This window comes from Arachis stenosperma, chromosome 3 (genome assembly GCF_014773155.1).
Source record: "Arachis stenosperma cultivar V10309 chromosome 3, arast.V10309.gnm1.PFL2, whole genome shotgun sequence".
Classification (NCBI taxonomy): Eukaryota; Viridiplantae; Streptophyta; class Magnoliopsida; order Fabales; family Fabaceae; genus Arachis; species Arachis stenosperma.
In genome coordinates, this window is record NC_080379.1 from 161,099,507 (window position 1) to 161,122,163 (window position 22,657).

General features: G+C 29.5%; 1 protein-coding gene across 1 annotated transcript; it reads right to left on the reverse strand.

Annotated features, from left to right (window-relative positions):
- Positions 1-18,711: 18,711 nt before the first annotated feature.
- Positions 18,712-19,523, reverse strand: LOC130969614 (cyclin-dependent protein kinase inhibitor SMR6-like). Its single transcript, XM_057895418.1, has one exon. It carries the CDS (start codon positions 19,227-19,229, stop codon positions 18,864-18,866), a length of 366 nt encoding a protein of 121 aa, XP_057751401.1. The 5' UTR covers positions 19,230-19,523; the 3' UTR covers positions 18,712-18,863.
- Between the last annotated feature and the right edge of the window lie 3,134 nt (positions 19,524-22,657).

Below are 22,657 nucleotides of genomic sequence, written 5' to 3' on the forward strand. Positions count from 1 at the left end.
AAGTTTCCTTTGCCTCTCAAAAACGGATTTGCCGGTAAAATCCCCTTCAGATAACACTTCAAGCAATTTTTCAGAATCAAGTTTCCTTCTTTTCGGCGAAGGAGGAAGTTGGGCAGTAAAATAGGCAACATCTCCACCTCCCTCCTTCACCACACCCGATACGCTGCCACCTTTTTCGCTCTTCTTCTTCAAATAGGACTGCAGGCTAGACGTACTCAAATTCGAAACCCATCCACCTGCAAACAACAAACAACTCCACATCCGAAATCAGTCACAGAAAAGACAAGCAAACAAACAAAGAAATGATACCTATGTATGTTTCCAATCCTTCTCTATAATTTTCCTTATCATACCTCAACAATTCCGGGATAGACAAACACTCACCATCGGAAAAACACTCTATTAAAAAAATCTAGAAACCTATTCTCTTCTTCACTTCTTTCCATAGACTCCAAAATCTGCATTGGCTCCAGACACCAATACAACAGAAATTTCTCAACAAGTTCGTCATCTAAGTAAAAGGGATATTCAATCTCCTGAGACCGAACCTTTACAAACATGGCCTTAAATTTTTTGAAGGATGACTTATACAAAAGGAAAATAGAACGACTTGGATAGCTGCTAAGAAAAACCCATAACCCTTTTCGAATTCCTTTGGATTGAAATAGCGAAAAGAAAGTATTCAACGAAATAGAAAATTCAGAAAATCCATCAAACATTCAAAAGCTCTTGAAAATGCCTAAGAATTGGGGTAAAACTGTGAAGGAGCATAGTCGAGTTGAATCAAAACGTTACATTCAAAATCAGTAAAGAAAAATTTTAAATACAGCTTGGTAAAATATACGGGGTATACATGTAAATGTAACCCCAATCACCTCTCCTTTCACACACTCTCTCGTCACTATTACAAGGTAATAACTCGACACCTATATCCGAACCATCCTTTGTCAACTTCAAAACTCTAAGATCATAGAAGAATTCCTCATCACAGTAAGAAGAACGGGTCTTTACATCTACATGTACCCATTGGTAGGGACTATCACTTTTTACTTTCACTGCTTTTTTCTTTTCTTTCTCTCTTTCTTTTTCTCTCTTTTTAACCATTGTGAAGGTAAAACGATAAGAAAGAAAATAGACAAACTAACATCTTGCAGTCATATTTCTTTCACTTAAGCGGAAGTCCTTAAGGTCAATTTTTCGTGTTTTTTCCAAGAAAATAACTATAATAAAGAAGCATAATAACCCACTCACTTAGTGGGTAATTTGCAAGCATAACCGTTCACATATCCGGGAGATTTTTAAGGTCCAAACCTAATTAAAGAAGGTAACCCATGAATTTATTGCAAGTAAGGGTTCACAAGGTAAATTTATTATGCAGTTGTATTTCTCAATTAAATTTTTAGCATATAGCCCAAGCTTGAAAAAAGCTAAATGCGCGTTGAGTTTGGGAGCTAGTATCATTAACCAAAACTGAGGTATAACCAAATTTTAAAATAAATATTAAGTTAATTTTATTATTTTTTATACTATAAATGACCTAATTATAAAATTAGTAATAGTATAGAAATTCAATTAAAAAATATATATAAAAATCTAATTAAAAATTTAATAAAATAATAAAAATAAAAAAGTAAGTAAACCTAAATTATATACTCCTTATTTTCGCCGCACAAAAATCATAGGATGTCTCCATCATATTTTGAAGAGGAATGGGATTGCTACTCGGCTGTCTTGGTGGAGCAGGTCAGTAGTCAACATTTAGCATCTTTTTTTCCGTCATGCATGATCTTGTTTTCTTGTCCTTTTGTTGTTCCGACGTGATCATTTTACCAATTTACCCACATATTTTGACTAATACTCTAGCAAATTAGCAATTATATCAAATGATTAAGAATTATTATAGCTATCCTTTTATTAAACATTATAGATGTCATCTAAGATACAAAGGGTAAATCATTAAAATCGGTCTCGATTTTTGAATACGCTGACAAAAAGTTAATATCATCCATTTTTGTTAATAATAAAAATATTCTCAAAGTCTTCTAAAATTCGATAAAAATACATAATATTAAATGTATATTTTTAAAAAATACTTTAAAGATTAAATTTAATTATAGTCTTTTACAAGTATGATAAAAGAAAGACATGTTTTATCCTTACCATTTAATAATTTTATGCTAAGTAGTTTTATTTTGCATTTTTTTGTTAATAATAAAAAAATAAAAAATTATAGAGATCAAATTTTTATTTAATTTTTTATGAATTTTTAAATAGTTATCCAAATACTATTTACAATTTTTGAAAACGTTGACAAAAATATTTTTATTTTTAACAACAACAAAAATATTAAAAAATACGATAAAAATAATTAAAAAAATATTTTTTATAAATGGCAAATAACTTATTTTAACGAATGATAATAATTGTTTTTTAAGAGGTAATATTTATTTTGTTTTTTGAATTTTGTTTTATAAATAATTATTTTTAAGAATGCATGATAATAAATTTTATTTTTGATTTTTTTAAGTTATTAATGAAGTCTTTTATTTTAAAAAATGCGACACCTTTTAGATTTTGGATAAACTGCTGTCTCACAATTGGTAATACAGTGTTAATGTGACCAATTAAAGTTCTATAATTTTTTTCCCGATTTCATTGATATATAAGAAATGAAGCACAATAAATATTCTTTGCTACATATAAATAACATTTTACATTCACCATAGATACTCTATCAAACTTTAAATTACATACGCTTCTAATTGACGAAAAACTTGCTTTTTGCTCATCCTAATTTATGAGTTATCTGAATAAAATTGTAGAGAATAAATTAGAGATACGATATTATTATTATTTTCTTATTCTGATATGTAATATTTTAAGTTCGTTATTTTCAATAATAGGAGTAGTTTATGCAAAGACTTCGATGTTCAAATTAGCATGGATCACAAGAGAAATTAAAATAGAGATCATACTTGGGTATACATATTTAAAATAGTGCATATATTATGAGATTGTGATATTATGAGTTCTCTTATGTGAGTTATTCTTTTCATAAGATACTCTCGTCATAAAATGCTTGATGTCTTATTGTCGTCTCATCATATAATACTCTTAGACCCATATATATATATATATATATATATATATATATATATATTCTCTTTTAATAGTAGAATAATGATTACAATGTAACAATTAACCTCATAAAATTGAGTTATTAAGGATTAAAATGAGTTATGATGAGTTAACATTTTTTTTATATTATAATTTTTGAAATCCAAAAAAATACTTATTCATCAAACCGGTTTTTTAAAACTTTTTATACTCTTAAATTCAGTTTTTAGTATTAGATTTATAGAAATATTCCAAAACAAAATTAAACAACTTTTTTAAGAGGTTTAGACTATATGTTGATACTGTGTAACAGTAACGATGACTTCCATGACCTAGGAATCATCTTGTTATGTTATCTTCCATTTCTTCCTCTCTAAATTTTTCTTTTTCGGGTTTATATTCTTTCTTTGTTTTTTCTTTGAAGTAGTCTTCCATTCCTTCTTCAATTTGCTGCTGCTTTTGTAGGTTTTTTTTTTTTGCTGCATCCGATTTGATCATACATCAAACATAGACCCAGACAAAATTCATTTTGGGCCATATTGAATTTAACTGGACTTAAAACAAATAAAAGCCCAAAATAGCAAAAACAATGATAGTAACCCACTTCACAAATGGTGGCAGAGGCATTGCAGCAATGGCCAATGTGTTGGCCTCATAGAAGCCACATCCCAAGTTAGAATCCCAGCTGTGGCTGGGTAGTGATGGAATCTTTAGTATGTATGAGTGACGAGTGTGTATGACAAAAAAAAAAAAAACCACTTCCCAAATGTAAATTTTGTTATTAATTTATGTAATTAAAAAGAAAGTGGAATTTCAATAAAAAATAACTCAATTTAAAAAAAGAAATCAAGTGTTAGAAAATGAATTATGCTAAAATTTCAAGATGATAATTAATTTGACAAACTGAAAGTAACTTGCTTATTAGAAAAGAAATACAAAAATTTCAAATCTTTTTTTTCTAGTCCTAGGTAGTGTTAGTGTGCGTGTGTTGTGTCGTCTTCAATGATGGGTGATTGCTGCTGATTTGGCAGCCTTGTCGTAATCATTCCATAAAAAAAAGATGGGTATTTTATATTATGAGTAATCAATATCATTATTTTTCCATCAAAAATGCTATTAATAATGGGGAGCTGTAAGCAATATTGATACAGAACCAAGCAATTTCTGTAAAGAAAAAGAATTATATCTTACCAAGATTGTTGTTTCAAAGACTTTAGTCATGAAATTATCATTCTTAAGCAGGGAGTGTTGGGCAACTGTAGAGAGTTTTTGATTATCGAAAAGACTTTGGAGAGGAATTAAGTGAGATAACATAAGATGAGAAGATATCACATTTAACTCAAAATTTTAAGGCGTCTCCTCTAGCTCCTTATTTGTTCATCACACCGTTGGTCTCTGATATCATTTGTTGGGCCAACTGTGGAAAGCTCTTGACCATCGAGGATATTTTGGGAAGGAATCAATTGAGACAACATAAGATAAAAAGACATCACATCCAACTCAAAACCTTAAGGCGTCAAATTAATGGGTCTTTTATTTTATAAATTTTTCACTCTTTCATACTTTTTTTAATGTGAGACTAATTTCAACATTTTTCACACTTGTAATAATAACAGGAAGTACCATAACAACGTTATTAATTTGTAGGTGATAATTTTTTAGGGAAAAAAAGAAAGAGAGAGAGAGAAAGGATACCGCTTAGATTCTGGATCCAAACACTAAACGACAAGAAACCATCTTGGAACTTAATCTTTATCAACAATAATAATCCTTCTTGGTTTTATTGTTATGATCCAAAAACTTGGACTCACATCATATAAATGCTCGAATTCAAATAAGCATAGATACCATGTCTCCACAATTAGGCATTGTCGACAAGCAAAATCTAGCTTATGTCTTGGTCAACGATACCTGCTACACTTCCTTCTAATTTTTTCCTCTTAATTCTAACTCGAACAATTTTAGACGATAATCTACTGCTTTTAATTTTAATAATCACTCCACGCCCCTGTACCAATAGTTTATACTTTATACTACGTAATGAAATATGTGTAGCAATCTTGAGCCACATTAGAAGAGTCTCCATAATAATAATTTAAAAAAAAACATTTGGTCATATTTTTTAAATAATAATAGAAGAATTTAAAATAAATCCAGCTTTTCAAACGCACAATAGTTTCTCCAAGGAAACATTTTTTTCTACATACATCTCTTTCTTTTTTGGGAAAAAGAAATCCCCCCTCTATAATAATAACCTAAACAATATTTCTTCATACTCTCTCGTTTGTTGGCTAATTATTAGTTGAAGAAAATTAATTTTTTTATCTCTTTCTTTTATTATAACAATCCCATTATATGTACACCACTAAATTCGTTATCATTAGCAACCAATTATTTTACTTATTTATGATCCACATCATATAAAAAAAATCAAAATCAAATTTATTCTCACATATTCTTAAAATCTAGCAAATTTAAAGAATGAATTTTAGTTATCAAAATAAACAAAAGTTAAATTGATACATTATGATGAATAAAAAATAGATCCTTAAAAATAAAAAAATATATTTAAATTGATTTTAAAATTCAAATTCTAAATTTTTAAATCCTAACTTCAAATTCTAAATTTTAAACCCAAATTCTAAATTATAAATACTAAATTTTAGATTCTAAACTCAAAAATTTCATATTTCACGCGATATAAATATTGTGGTTAAAGTTAATCTCAAAAAAAAAAAGTATAGGTAGACAATGAAAATATTAAACAATGTAAACAATAAATATATCGGATGTTTATTTTACTAGGTGTGTGGATGGTTATTCTAATATTAAAATTTAGGTGGATAATTTGAGGTGTAGTGTGTTTTTATTTTATTGGTAGTTGTTCATGTTATTCAAGAAAGTCATTGGTTACTTAACATATCCGAATCTCAAATATATATATATATATATATATATATATATATATATATATATATATAGAGGTGTATGTTGTTTGATCCATGTCATTGATTTTTTATTTAAAATAAAAAACATATAGGTAGAAAATAAAAATATTAAACAATGTGAACAATGGATATATTGGATGTTCATTTTACTAAGTGTGCAAATGGTTATTCTAATATTAAGATTTAGGTGGATAATTTGAATGTATAGTATATTTTGATTTGATTAATGATTATTCATATTGTTCAAAAGAATTATTAGTTACCTAAGATAACCCAAGTGAAAAAGCCCTACTATTTGTAATCTCAAAGGTAGATGCGATCATATTCCTTTAAATTTGTTATAAATTAAAGTAATTTCAAAAAGCCTGTGTTCACCTTTTACGATTCAATGATAGCTCGAATCCGAACCTTTTCATATGAGCTTTCAGATCAGCTATCATATAAAACTCTTTCTTTTCATTTTGTTGCACCCAACACCGTACCACACACTCAATTGGGTATTATAATTCATCTCCATCTCGTTATACTTCAACCCTTAACAAGTCTTGAACTATATTCGATAAATTACTTAGGAGGCAAGATACAGTTGCATGCATGTAATAAATTTAGTAAATCATGGTAACTAGAAGCACACAAACACGAATTGGGAGATGAATCATTATTTTGTCGTCACATGTATATATGTTCTCTGTCTCTGCATGCCATGATATGTATGACAGCACAAGACAAATAATAATTAAAGCAAAGCAAAAATAATGTGGTATCTACTGATTAGCATAACATATATGCATATGCCTAAAGTTATTGATTCTGAAGGTGGGGGCTATTTAAATGATCATTCATTCACGTGAATGCAGAAATAATAATAATAATAATAATTGATTACTATAGTATCTAACTTATCAACAAAATTAAGAAAATAATATTTAATTTAAAAAACATAAAAATAAATATGTTTAAAATAATTTAAATTTATCATAAAAAAATAAAAATTAAACATCAAATAATTAACACCGTAGAATTGAGCTAATAATAATGAAAAGTTGAAAACATTCTCCGCACACACAACCTAACAAGTTAGTAATACTACTGTCCACTGTGTACATGCTGCTCTACGGACTACGCTCTAATAAATATTGTCTTCTTCGTGTCTTCTGTGTACATCCATAAATTTTGTACCAAGTACGGAAGCTTTTGTTAGATTGGAATCCTTTCATTCGTATATATAAATTCTCGCTCTGCATATATATATATATATATTAACTTCTCTTATAGATGGATTCATTATGTTTAATTTGAAAGTTTATTATAATAAAAATAAACTATTATGTATAATTTATACACTATTAATATATTAAAATTAAACTAATAGTATAAAATAAATAAAAAACAAAGTTGTGTATGGTCATTTTTGGACAGGTCTATATTGTTCTTATAGACTAATAGACATAATCTTAATGCTCACCTAATAAGAATGTAATAATAATTTTCATATTAAGTAGATTGCTTTTAAAATAAAAAAAAATAACTATTCATATTTATAAATTTTACGATTGCTAATAAAAATATCTGTTAAACTAATAAAAATATCTGTTAAACTAATGTACTTATTAAATATGGGTTTCATAAGATAAATATACTCAAATTTTAAATTTTTATCTTTTTAATAAAATTTTTAATTTATTCCACTTTTTATCTTCAATTTTAACTTTACTGTCATCTATTCTTTCTTAAATATCTTATTTTTACATCTCTCTATACCACCACTTTAACCATCTTTTCTATTACTCTACCACCACCATTATGACAACATTAACATCATCACGATAATCATCATCGACACAGCATCTCTATTACTCCTTCTCTTAACATCATTTCCTCTGTAATCATCATCACGATAACTGCAACCGATTCAAACATTAAACCAAAAATTAGTTGTTTAATACTAAAAGCCAAAAATTTAATCGGTGGTTACCAAATAACAACTAATATACCTTGACCTCCTCCTCTCCAGATACAGTCCTTTTAAGATTATAGATGATAAAAAACTGGTGGTTAACCTTTATCTCCAACATTTATCTCTCTCTCTTTTTTATCTCAAAATTTTTAAAATTTTTCATGCACCGCTACCACTTGCACTGCCATTACCACCATCAGCACAGAAAATTCGGCAGCTATGGGCTCTCTCCAATGACGACTCCAAGCTCTGCTCAGCACTGTCGATCAATGAAAAAAGGGACTGTTGTTGGAGTATCTCCATGCCATTTGGTAGGGGTGAACACGGGTAGTGAGTATCCAATTACCTGTCCGAATTCGAACCGAATCAATTAAATTGGTTCTGGAACCAATGGGTAATCGAGTCCAACCCGAACAAAACCGATAACTTTTGTTAGTGATTGGTTCGGGTATCAGTTTTGGAGGTGCGGAACCCGAACCAACCCGTAAACTAGGGGTGACAGGAGTACTCGAATCCGCGGGTACCCGACCCGCCCCTACCCGACCGGGGCGGGGTGTTGATCGGGGCGGGGCGGGGTCGGGTTCATGGTAAACCCGCCCCGGAGTGTACATATACTCCCTCATATATATATCTCTCTTAGCAATTAGGGTTTCCTCCCTCATACCCTCATACCCCTACCCACATACCCAAATCTCAGAAACACACACAGCACTCACTTACCCAAATCCCAGAAACCCACACAGCAACAACCTTGCTCACCGCCTCCGTGGCTCACCGCCGCTGTTGCTTGCTTTGCTCAGTCGCTCACCGCCGTCGTCGCGCAGTCGCTTACCTCGCCGCTCTCCCTCACCGTACTCACTTCGCTCGCACTTCTCTCGTTGCCGTCACTCTCCTTGCCGTTCGTCTCTTCGATTTGTAGTCTCCGGTCCTTCCTTCCTCTGTCGTCATCTCACTGGTAAGCAGCAAGCATTCCTTTTTTACTCACTACTTACAGCTTACTGGCTTGCTCTTTGCTTCTTGCCTTCTCCAGATTTGTTTTTTGTGAGTAGATTTTATAGTTAATTTTTTTTATGTTAGAACAGTTAAACTTGTCTTTTCATTAATATTATGTAAATTGTTGACGGAGGACTTCTTTGAGTACAATAATTATTGATCTTGAAAAATCCCTAAATGACGATATAAAGAATGATGTCCTCAACCCTCAGGAACTTGTTGGCCCTGCCAAGGTCCTCTCATTTTTAAAGAAATTAATATTTGCTAATCTAAGTTGATTTATGTACTTCTTTAAAGCATGAGTTTTGCAATTTGTTTGAGTAATAACTATAAATTTTCTTACTTACTAGCTAATAATAATTGGCCTAATTTATGTGTGTTGGCCTTATGTATCTTTATTTTTTTAAATCAAAGTATGTTTGGAAACTGAAATTATCTATTACTTCTCATTTTTTATGTTAAATATATATCATATGGCTTTTCTGTTTAAGCATTGTTTATGGCTTTCTTGATTAATATTTTCTAGCAATCAAGATATTTGTGGTAGTTATAAAATTGAAGGCTGATTATCCATAATGCCATGTATTCTTTTGGAGCTGATTCAGAGTCAGTCAATCTTGTGATTTGTGCTTGATTAGTTATAATTGATTTCAATCTAACACCATCAAGTCATCATGCTTGCTATGTATACACATGAAACTTATTTAGGTAATGAGTGATTCACTTGCTGATGTTACAGCTTACATTTAGCATTGTTGTATCAAATTTGCTTATTAAATTATTAACCCGTTGACTGTAAATTTGTTACTCTTATTTTGTACAATGAATTTTATTAGAATTAACATTGAATAAACTTAATTTTTTTTAAAAGTTAGTTCTTGTCAAGCTGGTTTAAGTATTTAGAGAAGAGACTACAGTGTGATATATGATGCATTGGTGCTAATTTGTTTTTGGCTTTACTTTTAAAAAGATTGACTAGGAACTTGGAACTTGGAACCAGGCTTGTAGAGTTTGCACTTGGTCTTTTGATATAATTGAAAAAATTTTGCTGGGATAACACTTGATTAGTTGTGGTTAACAGGTAAAGAGGGGTGAGATTGGTTAATAGGACTCAATTTTTATATATTCTTATTTCTTAGCATGAGGCATTACTAAGATTGGTTTTTTTATTTATTATTTTATAAAGTAAGAGTTAGAGTAACTATTTCTGCATAGTTATATAGTAATTTTTAATTGCATCATCATTAGAGTTATTTTATTTGTTGACCATGGAAACTATACTTATGTAAATTGTTCAATTTTAAAATAAGTGTTAGCTGCTTCTATTTTTGTTTATCTTTGCTTTGAAATTTTAATTTGGTGTTGCTTTCTTCTCAATGGTATTGCTATTACTTCTGAAAAATTATTTCACCTTTTTTTAAAATGGTGCCAAGTTATTTGATAAAACTTTGTGTTTACTGATCATAATGCTTAACTTAACTAGTTTTTATGCTGTATTTTCAATGTAGGTTTGTTAAATGGTGGAAGAACAAGAATAATGATTGAAGACTCTTTTGATGCAATTTTTTTATTATGCTGTTAAATTTGTAGTGATTAAACATTAATCTTTTTTTAATTTCAAGTTATTTGACATTGTATGAATCTTATGTTTGTATTTTAATTTAGTTATGAATTTTAAATTTTTATAGGGGCGGGGCGGGTACCCGTGGGGGCGGGTTAGGGTAGCGCAGCCTACTACCCGCGGGTAGGAGTGGGGCGGGTAGTAGTGGAGTGCAAGGACGGCGGGGCGGGGTCGGGTAGAGCAAAAACCCACCCCACTGCCACCCCTACCGTAAACCCGATTATATATTAATTAAATAAAAAAATATATATATATATGGCTTTTAGTAAATTTTCCAACTTGTAACCCTAACACTGTGTCACAAGCGGCGCCCTCTTAGACTTTCAGTCTCTCACACCATGGAGTAAACAAACCTAAAAATCCTAACAGAGGCAGAGCTTCCTCCCACCTCACCGTTACTCACGCAACCATCTTCTCTATCAGGCGTTAGGCGTATTGTCTTCTTCACCTCGTCCGTGGGATGACCCTCAAGCGCATCGTCCTCCTGGTAGCGGCAGCGACGCAGCAACCAACTTCCTCTTTGTCGTCGGCATCTCCATCAGCATCGTCGTCCGCAGTTCCCTCTCCAACAGCCAGCTTCATCTTCGATCAGCCGTTCCCTCTCCAACAGCCAGCTTCCTCCAGGCTCCAACGTCGTCTTCTCCAGTCCCTCAATCAGGTTAGTCTATAATTTTTTGGGAATGTTATATGTTAAAGTGTTAATTATTTTATTTTCTGTTCAATTTTTGAAATTATACATTCTTAGTTTTTGTTGAATAAAACTCTTGATCACTCTGAAGCAATACTCTTTGAGACCTAAATTGGAGTTAAATATACATTCTTAATCCTTTGTTGTTCAATCCTCTTGTTCACTCTGAAGTAATCCTCTTTTTCAATTTTTTAAATTGTACATTCTTAGTCCTCTGTTTAACATATTTGGAATTAAACATCCAAATTGGTTAGACTATCACCACTTCCATTTAGGGACATATTGCTTGCAATGTTTGTAATAATATGGGTTCAATATTGGCTCAGGGTTGCCTATGTTGTTGTAATTGTATAATCAATTAAGTGATTGACAAATACTCTGCAGTAAAGTCTTCCAATTGTACTAATTAGTTAATAACTCATTATAATACTTGTACTAAATAATAAATGTTAAGATATGATAAAATACATGACTTCTCTTATTTTATGAAATAATAATATATACAATTTTGCTAATAATAAATATCCTAAAAATTAATATTGAATATTTTTATAAATTTGATGGCTCTGTACTTATTTTATGTGTCTCGCAGATTTAAAAATAGGGAAAACTAATCCTGAAAGTGATACGGTTGTTGGAAGTACTTTTTCTCCAAGTGCAGACATTTCCGCTGCTATTGACGATGGTCTTTCTGGTGGAACATAGCAAAGTCCAGCTCCTCCATCGTTGCTTGCCTAAACTCCTTCATTAGAAACACAGATCAAAACTGCTGGAACTACTGGTGAGTCTCCAAAAGAGGTAAAATGTAAACCCAGTAAGGCACCTAGTAGTGTTTGGACTCATTTTTCTAAAAGTTCTCCTAATGAAGCCTGTTGTAACTATTATAAAAAAAAAATATGCATACAATAGTTCTAGTCATGGTACAACAAACTTGCATAAACATTTAAGAATTTGCATTAAAAATCCTCATTATAAGCAAGTTGAAGAGGGATAAAAAACTATTGCACTTAGGAGCCAATTTGAGGATGACCCTAATGCAATTACTATGAAACTTGTTGATTTTAATCAAGAGAAAACTTGTCTTGCTCTTGTAAATATAATAATTGTTGATGAACTTCCTTTTAAATTTGTTGTGGCTGAAGGTTTTAGACAATTTATGAGTAAAGCACAACCTAGGTTTAAGGTTCCTTCCCGTTGGACAATTGCTAGAGATTGTATGGCTTTGTTTAGAAATGAGAAAGAGAAGTTGAGAAATTTGTTATCAAAAATTGCCAAATGGTTTTCCTTACTACCGATACTTGGACCTCAGTTCAAAATTTGAATTATATGTGTGTGACTGCGCATTATATTGATGAGTTTTGGACATTGCATAAAAAAATATTGAATTTTGGTTTGATTACTGATCATAAGAGTGAGACTATAGGGAGAGCCTTAGAACATTGCTTACAAGAGTGGGTATTAGAAGGATATGTTGTGTAACTGTTGACAATGCTAGTGCTAATGGTGTTGCAATTTTGTATTTACTTAGAGACATAGGTGATTGAAATGGGTCAATATTATTAAATGAAAAATTCATGCATATGAGATGTTGTGCTCACATATTAAATCTAATTGTCGGTGATGGTATGAAAGAGATTGATAGCTCCATAAGTAAAATCAGAATTGCATGCAAGTTTGTTAGGTCATCTCCTACTAGGATGCAAGCTTTAAAGAGGTGTGTTCAAGAGGCTAATATAACTTGTAAGGTTAGTGTAGTGTTAGTTATGACAACTAGGTGAAACTCTATCTATTTGATGTTAGAAGCTGCTGACAAGTTTGAATCGACTTTTAGTCGGCTTAGTTATCAAGACTCATTTATTTGTTGGCACTTAAGTTTGAAGGAGGACCTCCTTATGCTAATGATTGGAAAAGGACACGTGTGTTTGTGAAGTTCTTGAAAATATTTTATGATGCAACTCTTATTTTTTCTGGTTCTTTAAATGTTACATGTAATAATTTTTTTAATAAATTGTGTGATATTTAAAAAACTTTGAATAAGTGGAGAAAGAGTAATAATGTTGGTTTGTAAAAGATGGTGACACAAATAAAAGTTAAACTAGATAAATATTGGGAGAGTGATGGCATAAATTACTTTTTTTGTGGCTAATTTTCTTGATTTTCGTTACAAGTATGAGTATGTTGAGTTTTGTCTTAATCGGGTGTATAGGTTGAATCAAGCCAAAGATATGTTGAAAAAATTGAAGAATATCATTCATAAGCTGTTTGAATATTACTCCATGATATATTTTCTTCCAGATGGTAGTTCTTCTAGTAGTTTTAATTCTAGCATTGCCTCTCATGATTATAGGGTTGGTGGTGAAAATGCAAATGAGGAGAAAGATGGCTTCGAGAATGAATTTAGATTGAGGGTTAAAAAAAAGTAAGGTGAGGTCAAAAGGAATGAGTTGGAAAGATACATGGAAGATGATGTGGAGGATAATATTCTCGGTTTTGACATTTTGCGTTGATGGAAATTGAAATCAATGAAGTATTATGCTCTTGCTTACATGGCTAGGGATTTATTGGCTATTCCTATCTCTACCGTGTTATCTGAGTCGGTATTTAGTACTAGTAGTCGTGTGCTTGACCAATTTAAAAGCTCATTAGTCCTTCTACTGTTGAGTCTTTAATTTACTCACAAAATTGGTTGAGGACTCAAAAGAAGATACGTTATTTAAAGCAAGAATTTGAGGACCAAGAAAAAATTGAATAAAGTAACTATTTTTAAATTATATTTCTTTAAATCATTATGTAATTATTGTTATTGTTGAATCTCTAATAATAATTTAATTACTGTTAATGGAGAGCTTTCAGCTTTAATAATATCTAATCAAGCCATTGGAGTTGATGTTGTTTACAACAATTTGAGGTTAACATTTTTTTACTAATTATTTGTTTGTTGAGTTACTTTTCATTAATCAATTTCATATATTGACATTAGCTAATTATATGCTGATTTTTTGAAGGTCACAACTCTTCTCTTGAACACGCTTGGTTGATAGAATGAAGGATTATGGAATGAAGACTTTGAAAACTAGACAAATATTTCTATTGCACTTTTGTATTTAACTTCTAATGTTTAAATTTTATTGTGTTTTGATTTTAGCTTCTTTCAAAGATTATTCACTAGACTTTTGTATTTAGCTTCTAATATTTCTATTGCACTTTTGTATTTCTATTAGACAAAGATTATTCACTATTAATATATTTGAATTTTAATGAGTTTAGTTTTAATGTATTTGGTGTTTAACATGTTTGAATTATTTCTATTGATATTACATGTTTATTATACTTGTTGAATTTTTAAGATAAAAATTTAGTTTTTTTTTATAAATTTCAAAGTCATTGGTACCTAATTATCCAAACCGAACTAATCCGTTTTTAATCGGTTTGATTTGGTTCGGATACATGCACAAAAAAATATATATCCAAATCAAATATATTTTAATTGATTCGGTTTTAATTTCACCTTGAATCTAAACCAAATCGACCCATGCTCACCCCTACCATTTGGTGGGCATGGAATCGACTTAGCTTCTCTTCGACGAAGCAAACTCGTCGCGCGCAGGTGGCAATGGAGCAGGCAACGTCAAGATCGCGCCTTCTTTTGGTGAGCCAATTTCTACCTCCATCTCGCACCACAGCCGCCTAGTTTGCATCCAACCCAAACGTCTTCAAGGACAATGTGTATGCAGCAAAAAAGAATGAGTCCTTGGATCTCTACGAATCTCTGTATAATTATTTTGTCTTTAAATACTCTGAAATCAGGGGGCGTAGTGGTGGTAGTGAGAGTTTTAAAAATTTAGGATTAAAAAAAGAAGTGATGGTGATGGTGGAGTTAAGGTTAAAAATAAAAAAAAATAATTTAAAAATTTTATTAAAAAGTTAACAAAAATTTTGAATTTTGATATTTTATCGTACAAAATCTATTTTTGATGGGTACAACAACGTTAAATCATTTGCTAAATTGGATATATATATATTGGTTCTTTAATTTATATATGTAGGGGCCCTTTTCCATTGTTAGCAGCTTATATGCACGACCGCAGTGGCAGTCAGGCAGTGTTTGTAATCGGAACACGTACAATTAATTTGAGTTTAGGGTACAAGGGTTTAATGTTGATACATTTATTTGACAAAGACGAAAGAAATTTAAATTATTATTTAATTAATTTTATCATATAAATATCTTTGAAAAGTATATCTGACTAAAAATTTTTGAAAACATAATTTTTTAAATTTTTACTATATTAAATATATTAAAAACTTAAGAAGTTCTATTATTATATTTTTAACATGTGTATTTAAAGTTTAGAATACATTTTAGCCACGTCTATTTTTTTCCGATGATTTTAACTTTAGACTATTGTAAAATAGAACAATTTTGTCCATTATCCGACTAATTTATTATTATTATGTCAATAAAAGTATTTGACTAAATTAATTTAAATCAAAGGGCTTACAAAACGAAATATACGATGGAATAACGAACAATAATACATCAAAATTATTAATAATAAATTGTTTATGTTAATGTAGGTATAGATTTTTGAAACGATCATTGTCACAGCATATATATTGTCAAATTAAAATATTTAGTTTTGAATGAGTCGTGAGTATTATTAATTATTTATTTGTTTTTGGAGAACTAGGAGTCTAGCATGCAACATGAAAAGATTTTCAGAAAGATAACGTACAAAAAAAATAATTATATTAGGTGTATACTAAAATCAGTTATTAAATTCAATAATTAATATAGAATATATATAAAAATATATAATATACGTAAAAATAAATTAAATTATATAAATATTTATATACAAATATATAATAAGTGATTTTAACGTATAAATATTAATTATTTTTTTCTTGCATTAAACTACAGCCACAAAATAGCGTTTGTTTTGAGGTACTGAAATAGAGATGGAGAGATTGAGATTCAGTATCATGTTTGTTGGTTCAGAGACTAGTACTAAAATTACTGTCTCTGTCTCCAAAATTTCAGTATTTCAGTACTTCTAAAATGTGAGAACCCAGGAAACTAAAATTTGTAGAGATGGAGACTGAAACTTTAATAACATTTTATACCTAAAATACCCTCATTTTAATTAATTAATTACAATTTTATTTTTTGTGCAAATTAAATTAGAGTTTCATTCTTATTTCAATTTCTGTATCTCATTTTGCACCAGACAAAATATTAAGATTTATTTCAATTTCTGTCTCAATCTCAGTCTTTTCGTCTCTATCTCTCCACCAAACACTACCTAATTGAAAACGGTGAAAAAACAAATGTTCCCCATTATTGGTGCAACTCTATTTTATTTTTACTATAATTAATATACAGTTTTCTTTTATAAATCACAAGGTAGTTCATGGTCCTTAAACCACCAACCAAGCCAAATCTTCTGGTATCTTTAAAATAAACAGTTAGTGGATAAAAAATAACTAATTTGCTAAAATTAATGCACATCATGCGTGTCTTTGTACCAATCAAATTTGGTTATGACCATGTGGTCTCCATATAAAATGAGACTGAATTGTGGATTAGTATAAGTATAGTAGTACTAATAAATAATAAATATACTTCAACAAAACCAAACAAAATCTTCTAGTTTTTTCTTTATTTAGACCTGTTTGATGAATGCTTTCCGATCCCAAGAAACCATTGTTTTAGATATTAGGTGAACTTCTTCTAGCTCATTCCCCACTTTAATTAGTAAACTAGTGATGACTATTTAAGTTCTTTTTATGTTGATGATCAACATTCCATATTTAATTATATAATATATAGTAGTAGTAATAGGTGATAACGAGAAGATAAGATAACAATGAGTTGGAAATTATTATGATAGAGTTCGAGTGTGGCAATTATTGGGCATGAGAAACTCTTTCGGCTTTAGAGGAGAAGTGATAGAAAAAGAGGGCCGTTCAAAACTAGCATAGGATTCTAATATTTTCCCTCCACATGTGCTTTGTCGCTATATTCATATGAGTCCATCCATGAACTAACTTATAATATATCACAAAAGCATTATAGAGTACCTTCCCCACTATCGATACACCAAGTGGGTGGGGGTCATTAGAGACACATAATAAGGTTTTTTATGCATATCAAATCGAATTGTTCATGTTTATAAGAGTAGTAGTACTATAGTCAACTAACTAGGATTGAACTAATAACTTGGTGCAAACTTCTTTTTATGAGAGGAATTTTAGACCTTACTCTGCATTGAATATTGTGCAAAAGAAGTACTTTTTTTTTCATATATATGGAGATGTGGGGCATATTGTGTGCACTTCTCTCGTGTATGTGCTACCCTAACTAGTAAAAAAAAATAGAGCCAATTATAGTATAATTTTTTTATTTTTTATTTTAAAATTTAAAAAATTAAGATAGTAGAGAATTATTTTCTTATTTTGTTGTGTAACAAATTTATTTTTAACTAGCTGGTTAGAATTGACTTTACCCTTAATTGATTATCTAAATAGGTAAAAAAAATGTGAAAATTCAGGTGCAGTCGACTTTATGTAAAGTTAGTCAAATAAATCAAATCATCTAACGACTCTCATTTATCAACTTCACAAAATCGACTGCATCTAAATTTCCACCGTAAAAAAAAAAAGAGTGATTTACTTTAATGTTTGAAGTGGTTCGCAAAAGATCATGAATGTATAATACTAGAGCTGAGTAATTTTAGTCAAAACAACAAAATCATGGATAAAGTATGTTATTTTTGTCTTTTGAAGTTTATTTTTTTTAATATTTTTAATTTATACTAAAATTACTTTTAAATATTAATTTTATCTAAAATATTAGGAATAAAATAAAATTTATATAAAAGTAATTTTAACACAAATAAAAAATATATATTAAGAAGAAAATTGAATAAAATTAAATCATATACATATTCTTAAAAAAATTGTAAACAGGAAAAAAATATATTTTACCGATTTATCGTAAAATAATAATTAATATTAATTGAAATTAAATTATAAGAGATAAAATATTAAATAGTGAAATTTGTGAAAAAGAATATGAAAATAGGACATAGGGTGGGGCTTATGATGGATGAGAGTGAAGAATGAGATAGGAACCGTGCAGCATCTGCCTAACTCTTTTGAAAAGGATTGTACCTCCCAACTTGCAAGTTTTGGATCACATTCTTCTCTCATATATTTGACTTCATATCTCTCATCATGTCTCTATTTTTTATTTTTTAATGTACGCGTGTTTGTGAACAGTAGTCACACATCATAGTCATCCATACATGGATATAGATACTAGGTTGAAAGTTGAATACAATCTCCATAAATCGCTATGGTAAAGAAATAAAACTAGCAACAGTTAATTAAGATACAATTTTTATTAATTAATTCTTTTTCCCTATACAGAATAGTCCTAATCTCCGATCCTCTAGTTAGGACTAAGGAGAAGTAAGGTAGACATAACAGAATGAAATGCTAGGTAGGTAGGTCTAAGATTGATGATTTTAATTCTCAACTAACATGGCGGATGAAGACGGTTTCTAAGTCAGGTGGGTTGAAGAACTCTCTGATAACACCAACACCACGAAAATTATTGCACTTTGAAGAAGGTTTTCGCTTCTTCTTTGGAGCAGGTGGGCACGTTAATATTGTTGGGATTCTTGATTCAACACTTGTTGGGGTTGTTGTACATTCATCCTCTGCTTCTGCTCCTGTCTCTGCTTCTTCTTCTTTCTGATCCCTGTCAATGTCAAGGGTAGTGGTGTTTATTGGCTTCAATGGTGCACGCAAAGAGATTCCAGCGATGACCCATTTTCTGTTACTGTGATCTGAGTCGAATCCTCCGTCTACTTGCGCCGCCTTCTCGGAGAGTCCCATGTTGTTCACTCACACACACACACGCGAAAAGAGTAAGAAAAAGAAAGTGTTTATATGTGTGAAGAGTATATATGTAAAGGAAGGGAATATATATAAGAATAAAGATGTTTTTGTGTTTAATTTCTTTTTGGTTTCTTTTTGAATTTGAGTGAGGAAAGTGTTAAACTGATGAAAAAAGAGGAACGGATAAAAGCAAGCTAAGGGTGGTTGGTTCAAAGGAAGAGAAAGAAGAGAATAGAAGGATGAGGATGAAGAAGAAGAGTGGAGAGTGGAGAGTGAAGAGAGTATAATAAATGAGGTTGAAAAATTGAATACGTTGAATGAATGAATGAATGTTGAAAGAAGTTAAAGGCCAATGAGAGAAGGGAGGGAAAGGGAACCCGAGGAAGAGAGCAGGAAACCCAAGCTCGTGACATAAGCAACCACTCTATACCCGACACCTAATTCAATTCAATAATTAAATTATACCACGGATTATTCAAGATAACAATATTTCTTATTCAATAATTGTGTATTAGGCATCTCCAAACTTAATCGCTACTTCGGGTAATGCACTATTCATAATTAAAATAAGGGTAAATTATTAAAATGGTATCGGAAAAAATTTAGTGTCGATAAAAAAAGATTTTAAAAGATGTAAAAGATAAGATAATTTGAAAAATTTTAAAATTTGATAAAAATATCTAAACATAAAAATATGATGTCACAATGAACAAAAAAATTTTAATAATGGTGACAGAGAATTTTGATGGTATTTTTCTTCTTTTCTTTCAATTTAAAATTCTTTTTATAACCGTTCATTCATTGTCAATTATAAGAGGTTTAATGACTCTGTTCCTTTTCTTTCAATCCAAAACTCTTTTCGTATCTTTGCAACTTATAAAGAAATCTTACGCTATAGAATTCATAATTGCTTGCTCCTCCAATAGAAAATCTTTTATGAGATCGGTGAACTTTTATTGTTGTGGTTGGTGGAAGTGGTAGTGACGTTATTGTTGTTATTCTTGTAAATATAACTTTTGCAGATTTTGTGGTTGAAGAAGATGAATCAGTGACGTCTAGGTGAGATTTAAAGATATAATATGAGAAAAGAATGGTTGAACAAAAGAGCATATTATCTCTTGCATATACAACGAGCTCAAAAGAAAGCGGGGATAGAAGAAGGCGAAGATGCGATCGATAAACCTCGGAAGAAGAAGGCGAAGATGCGATCAATGAGCCTTTGGAAAAAGCTTGCAGTCATGGTGGTGCCATTGGTGTGGCGAAGGCGTAAGAAAAAGGGTGAAGATGGTGATGGTGATTATGAAAACCTTCTATGATTGTTCGATAAGGAAGGTAATAAAGAAGAAAGTAAAAGATGTGATTTAAGGAACTTAGGGTTTAGGATTTTTTCTCTTTCAGCACTTTCAATTGGTAGGTAAGTATTTTTTGTTCACTATAACGTCATACTTTTTATGTTTGAGTATTTTTGTCAAATTTTAAAATTTGTTGAGAATTATTTTATCTTTCATCTTTTTCAGGATTTTTTTGTCAATATCAAATTTTTTTTGTACCATTTTAATAGTATATTCTTAAAATACAGATGTGTATATTTATTATGAATTTAGTTATTTGTATTTTAAGAATATATTTTAATAGTATAATAATAAAAAATTAAATATATATTCAATATATTATCAATAAAAAAGATATATTTTAATATATTTTAATAAAATATTTTTTTATATAAAAATATTAGACGATGAAGTATTTTTTAAACTAAGTCCAATTAAATTGCATGGTATATATGCACATTCTTTTCCTCTAGTTCTATGTCTTCTTCGTTAGTAACGTTTATCTATATCGTCTTTAATTTTTCTTCTTGCATATTCTTTTTTTTCTATTCTCCCTCTTTTTATGCATCATCATACATCTTTTTTATTTGTTTCTCTCAAAAAAAATATAAAGAAATAAAAAAATAATGTAACAATATTCATATTTTTATTATGAATAAAATATCTATTATCAAGTCAGAAATTCAATAAAATAAAAGATAATTATGTAAAATATATATATATATATATATATATATATATATATATATTTGTCATAAATACTATATCATCATAAAGAATTTTAGTATTATTTTATGAATTTTGACTACTAAAAATTTATTTTTTGTATTTTATATTGCCGTTCAAAAATCAATTACTTAATATAATATATATCAATATCTTAATTATTATTTTTTATAAATGTATCCATATTTAAATAAGTAGTCACATTTACATAAATATAGTTATTATAATAATTCTTGTGTAAGAATATATACACATATATATTATGTGAAACAAAATTAAATAGTTTAATATATTTAATTAAACTATTTATAAAAACACATTTATATTTTAATTATGGTCTTTATAACTATTTTTTTAAAACATTGATCAACTTACTTCTTCCTATATACGAAATTCTTAATTGTGAATTCAATTTCGAATTTTCAACATTTTTTTTGAGAAATCTTTTTAATTCTTGAACTACTAACTAAAATAGAATTAGACTATCCTTTATAACGACAATTACAAATGCAAATAATGTTTGCTTATGTCTTCGTTAGAAAACAAGGGAGGAGACCAGTGTATATACTATATACCAAGGGGGAATCCCCCCTCCCCCCCTCTTCAAAAATTTAATGTATAAATTTTTTTTAATTTTTATATTAGTCTTGTAATTTTAATTTTTTTTAGTCTTAAAAAAAAACCCTAATTCCACGGCCCTAATTCCACCTCTCATAGAGAATTTATATAGTATTGACACTTTACTGAGTTGCTGTATATGTGTAGACACCATTACAAGAAAAAAGAGCTATTTTAACACTTTATTTTTTAACACTATAATTAAATATCAAAATTAATATATATTTTTGACAAATATTACAAATGTCAAATTCTCTATGTTTTTTATGAATAATTTGATCGTAGAAAATTACTTCTCAATTTTGACACCCATTTGTTTTCAATTTATTCCACTATTTCTCTTCTTCTTTGGACTCTGTTAATTTTGACATCACACTGCTCTCAGTTTGAGATCATGCTACTCATTCTTTATCTTCAAAATCTCAATTTATTCTTCAATTTCAAGATCTCATCTCATTCTTTGTTAAAAAATTTTATTGAGAATATTTTATGTTCAATAAGTATTACAATAAATAGTATTTTTGACGGTTAACAAGTATCACAGAAAATATATTCTAAAATTTTTCTAACAAATTATTTTTAATAACCAATATTTATCAAAATAAGATTTAAACTTTTTTCATAATTACTTATATATATTAAAAAATATTAAAATACTTTCTATAGTATTATTTATTAAAATAAAAAATATTTTAAATGCTTTATATAATTAAAATAACATATTAAAAACAATTAAAAAGTTAATTTATG

Bases quoted from the DNA above. Each gene is read 5' to 3' on its own strand.
- LOC130969614 (XM_057895418.1), bottom strand. From the start codon at position 19,229: ATGGGACTCTCCGAGAAGGCGGCGCAAGTAGACGGAGGATTCGACTCA.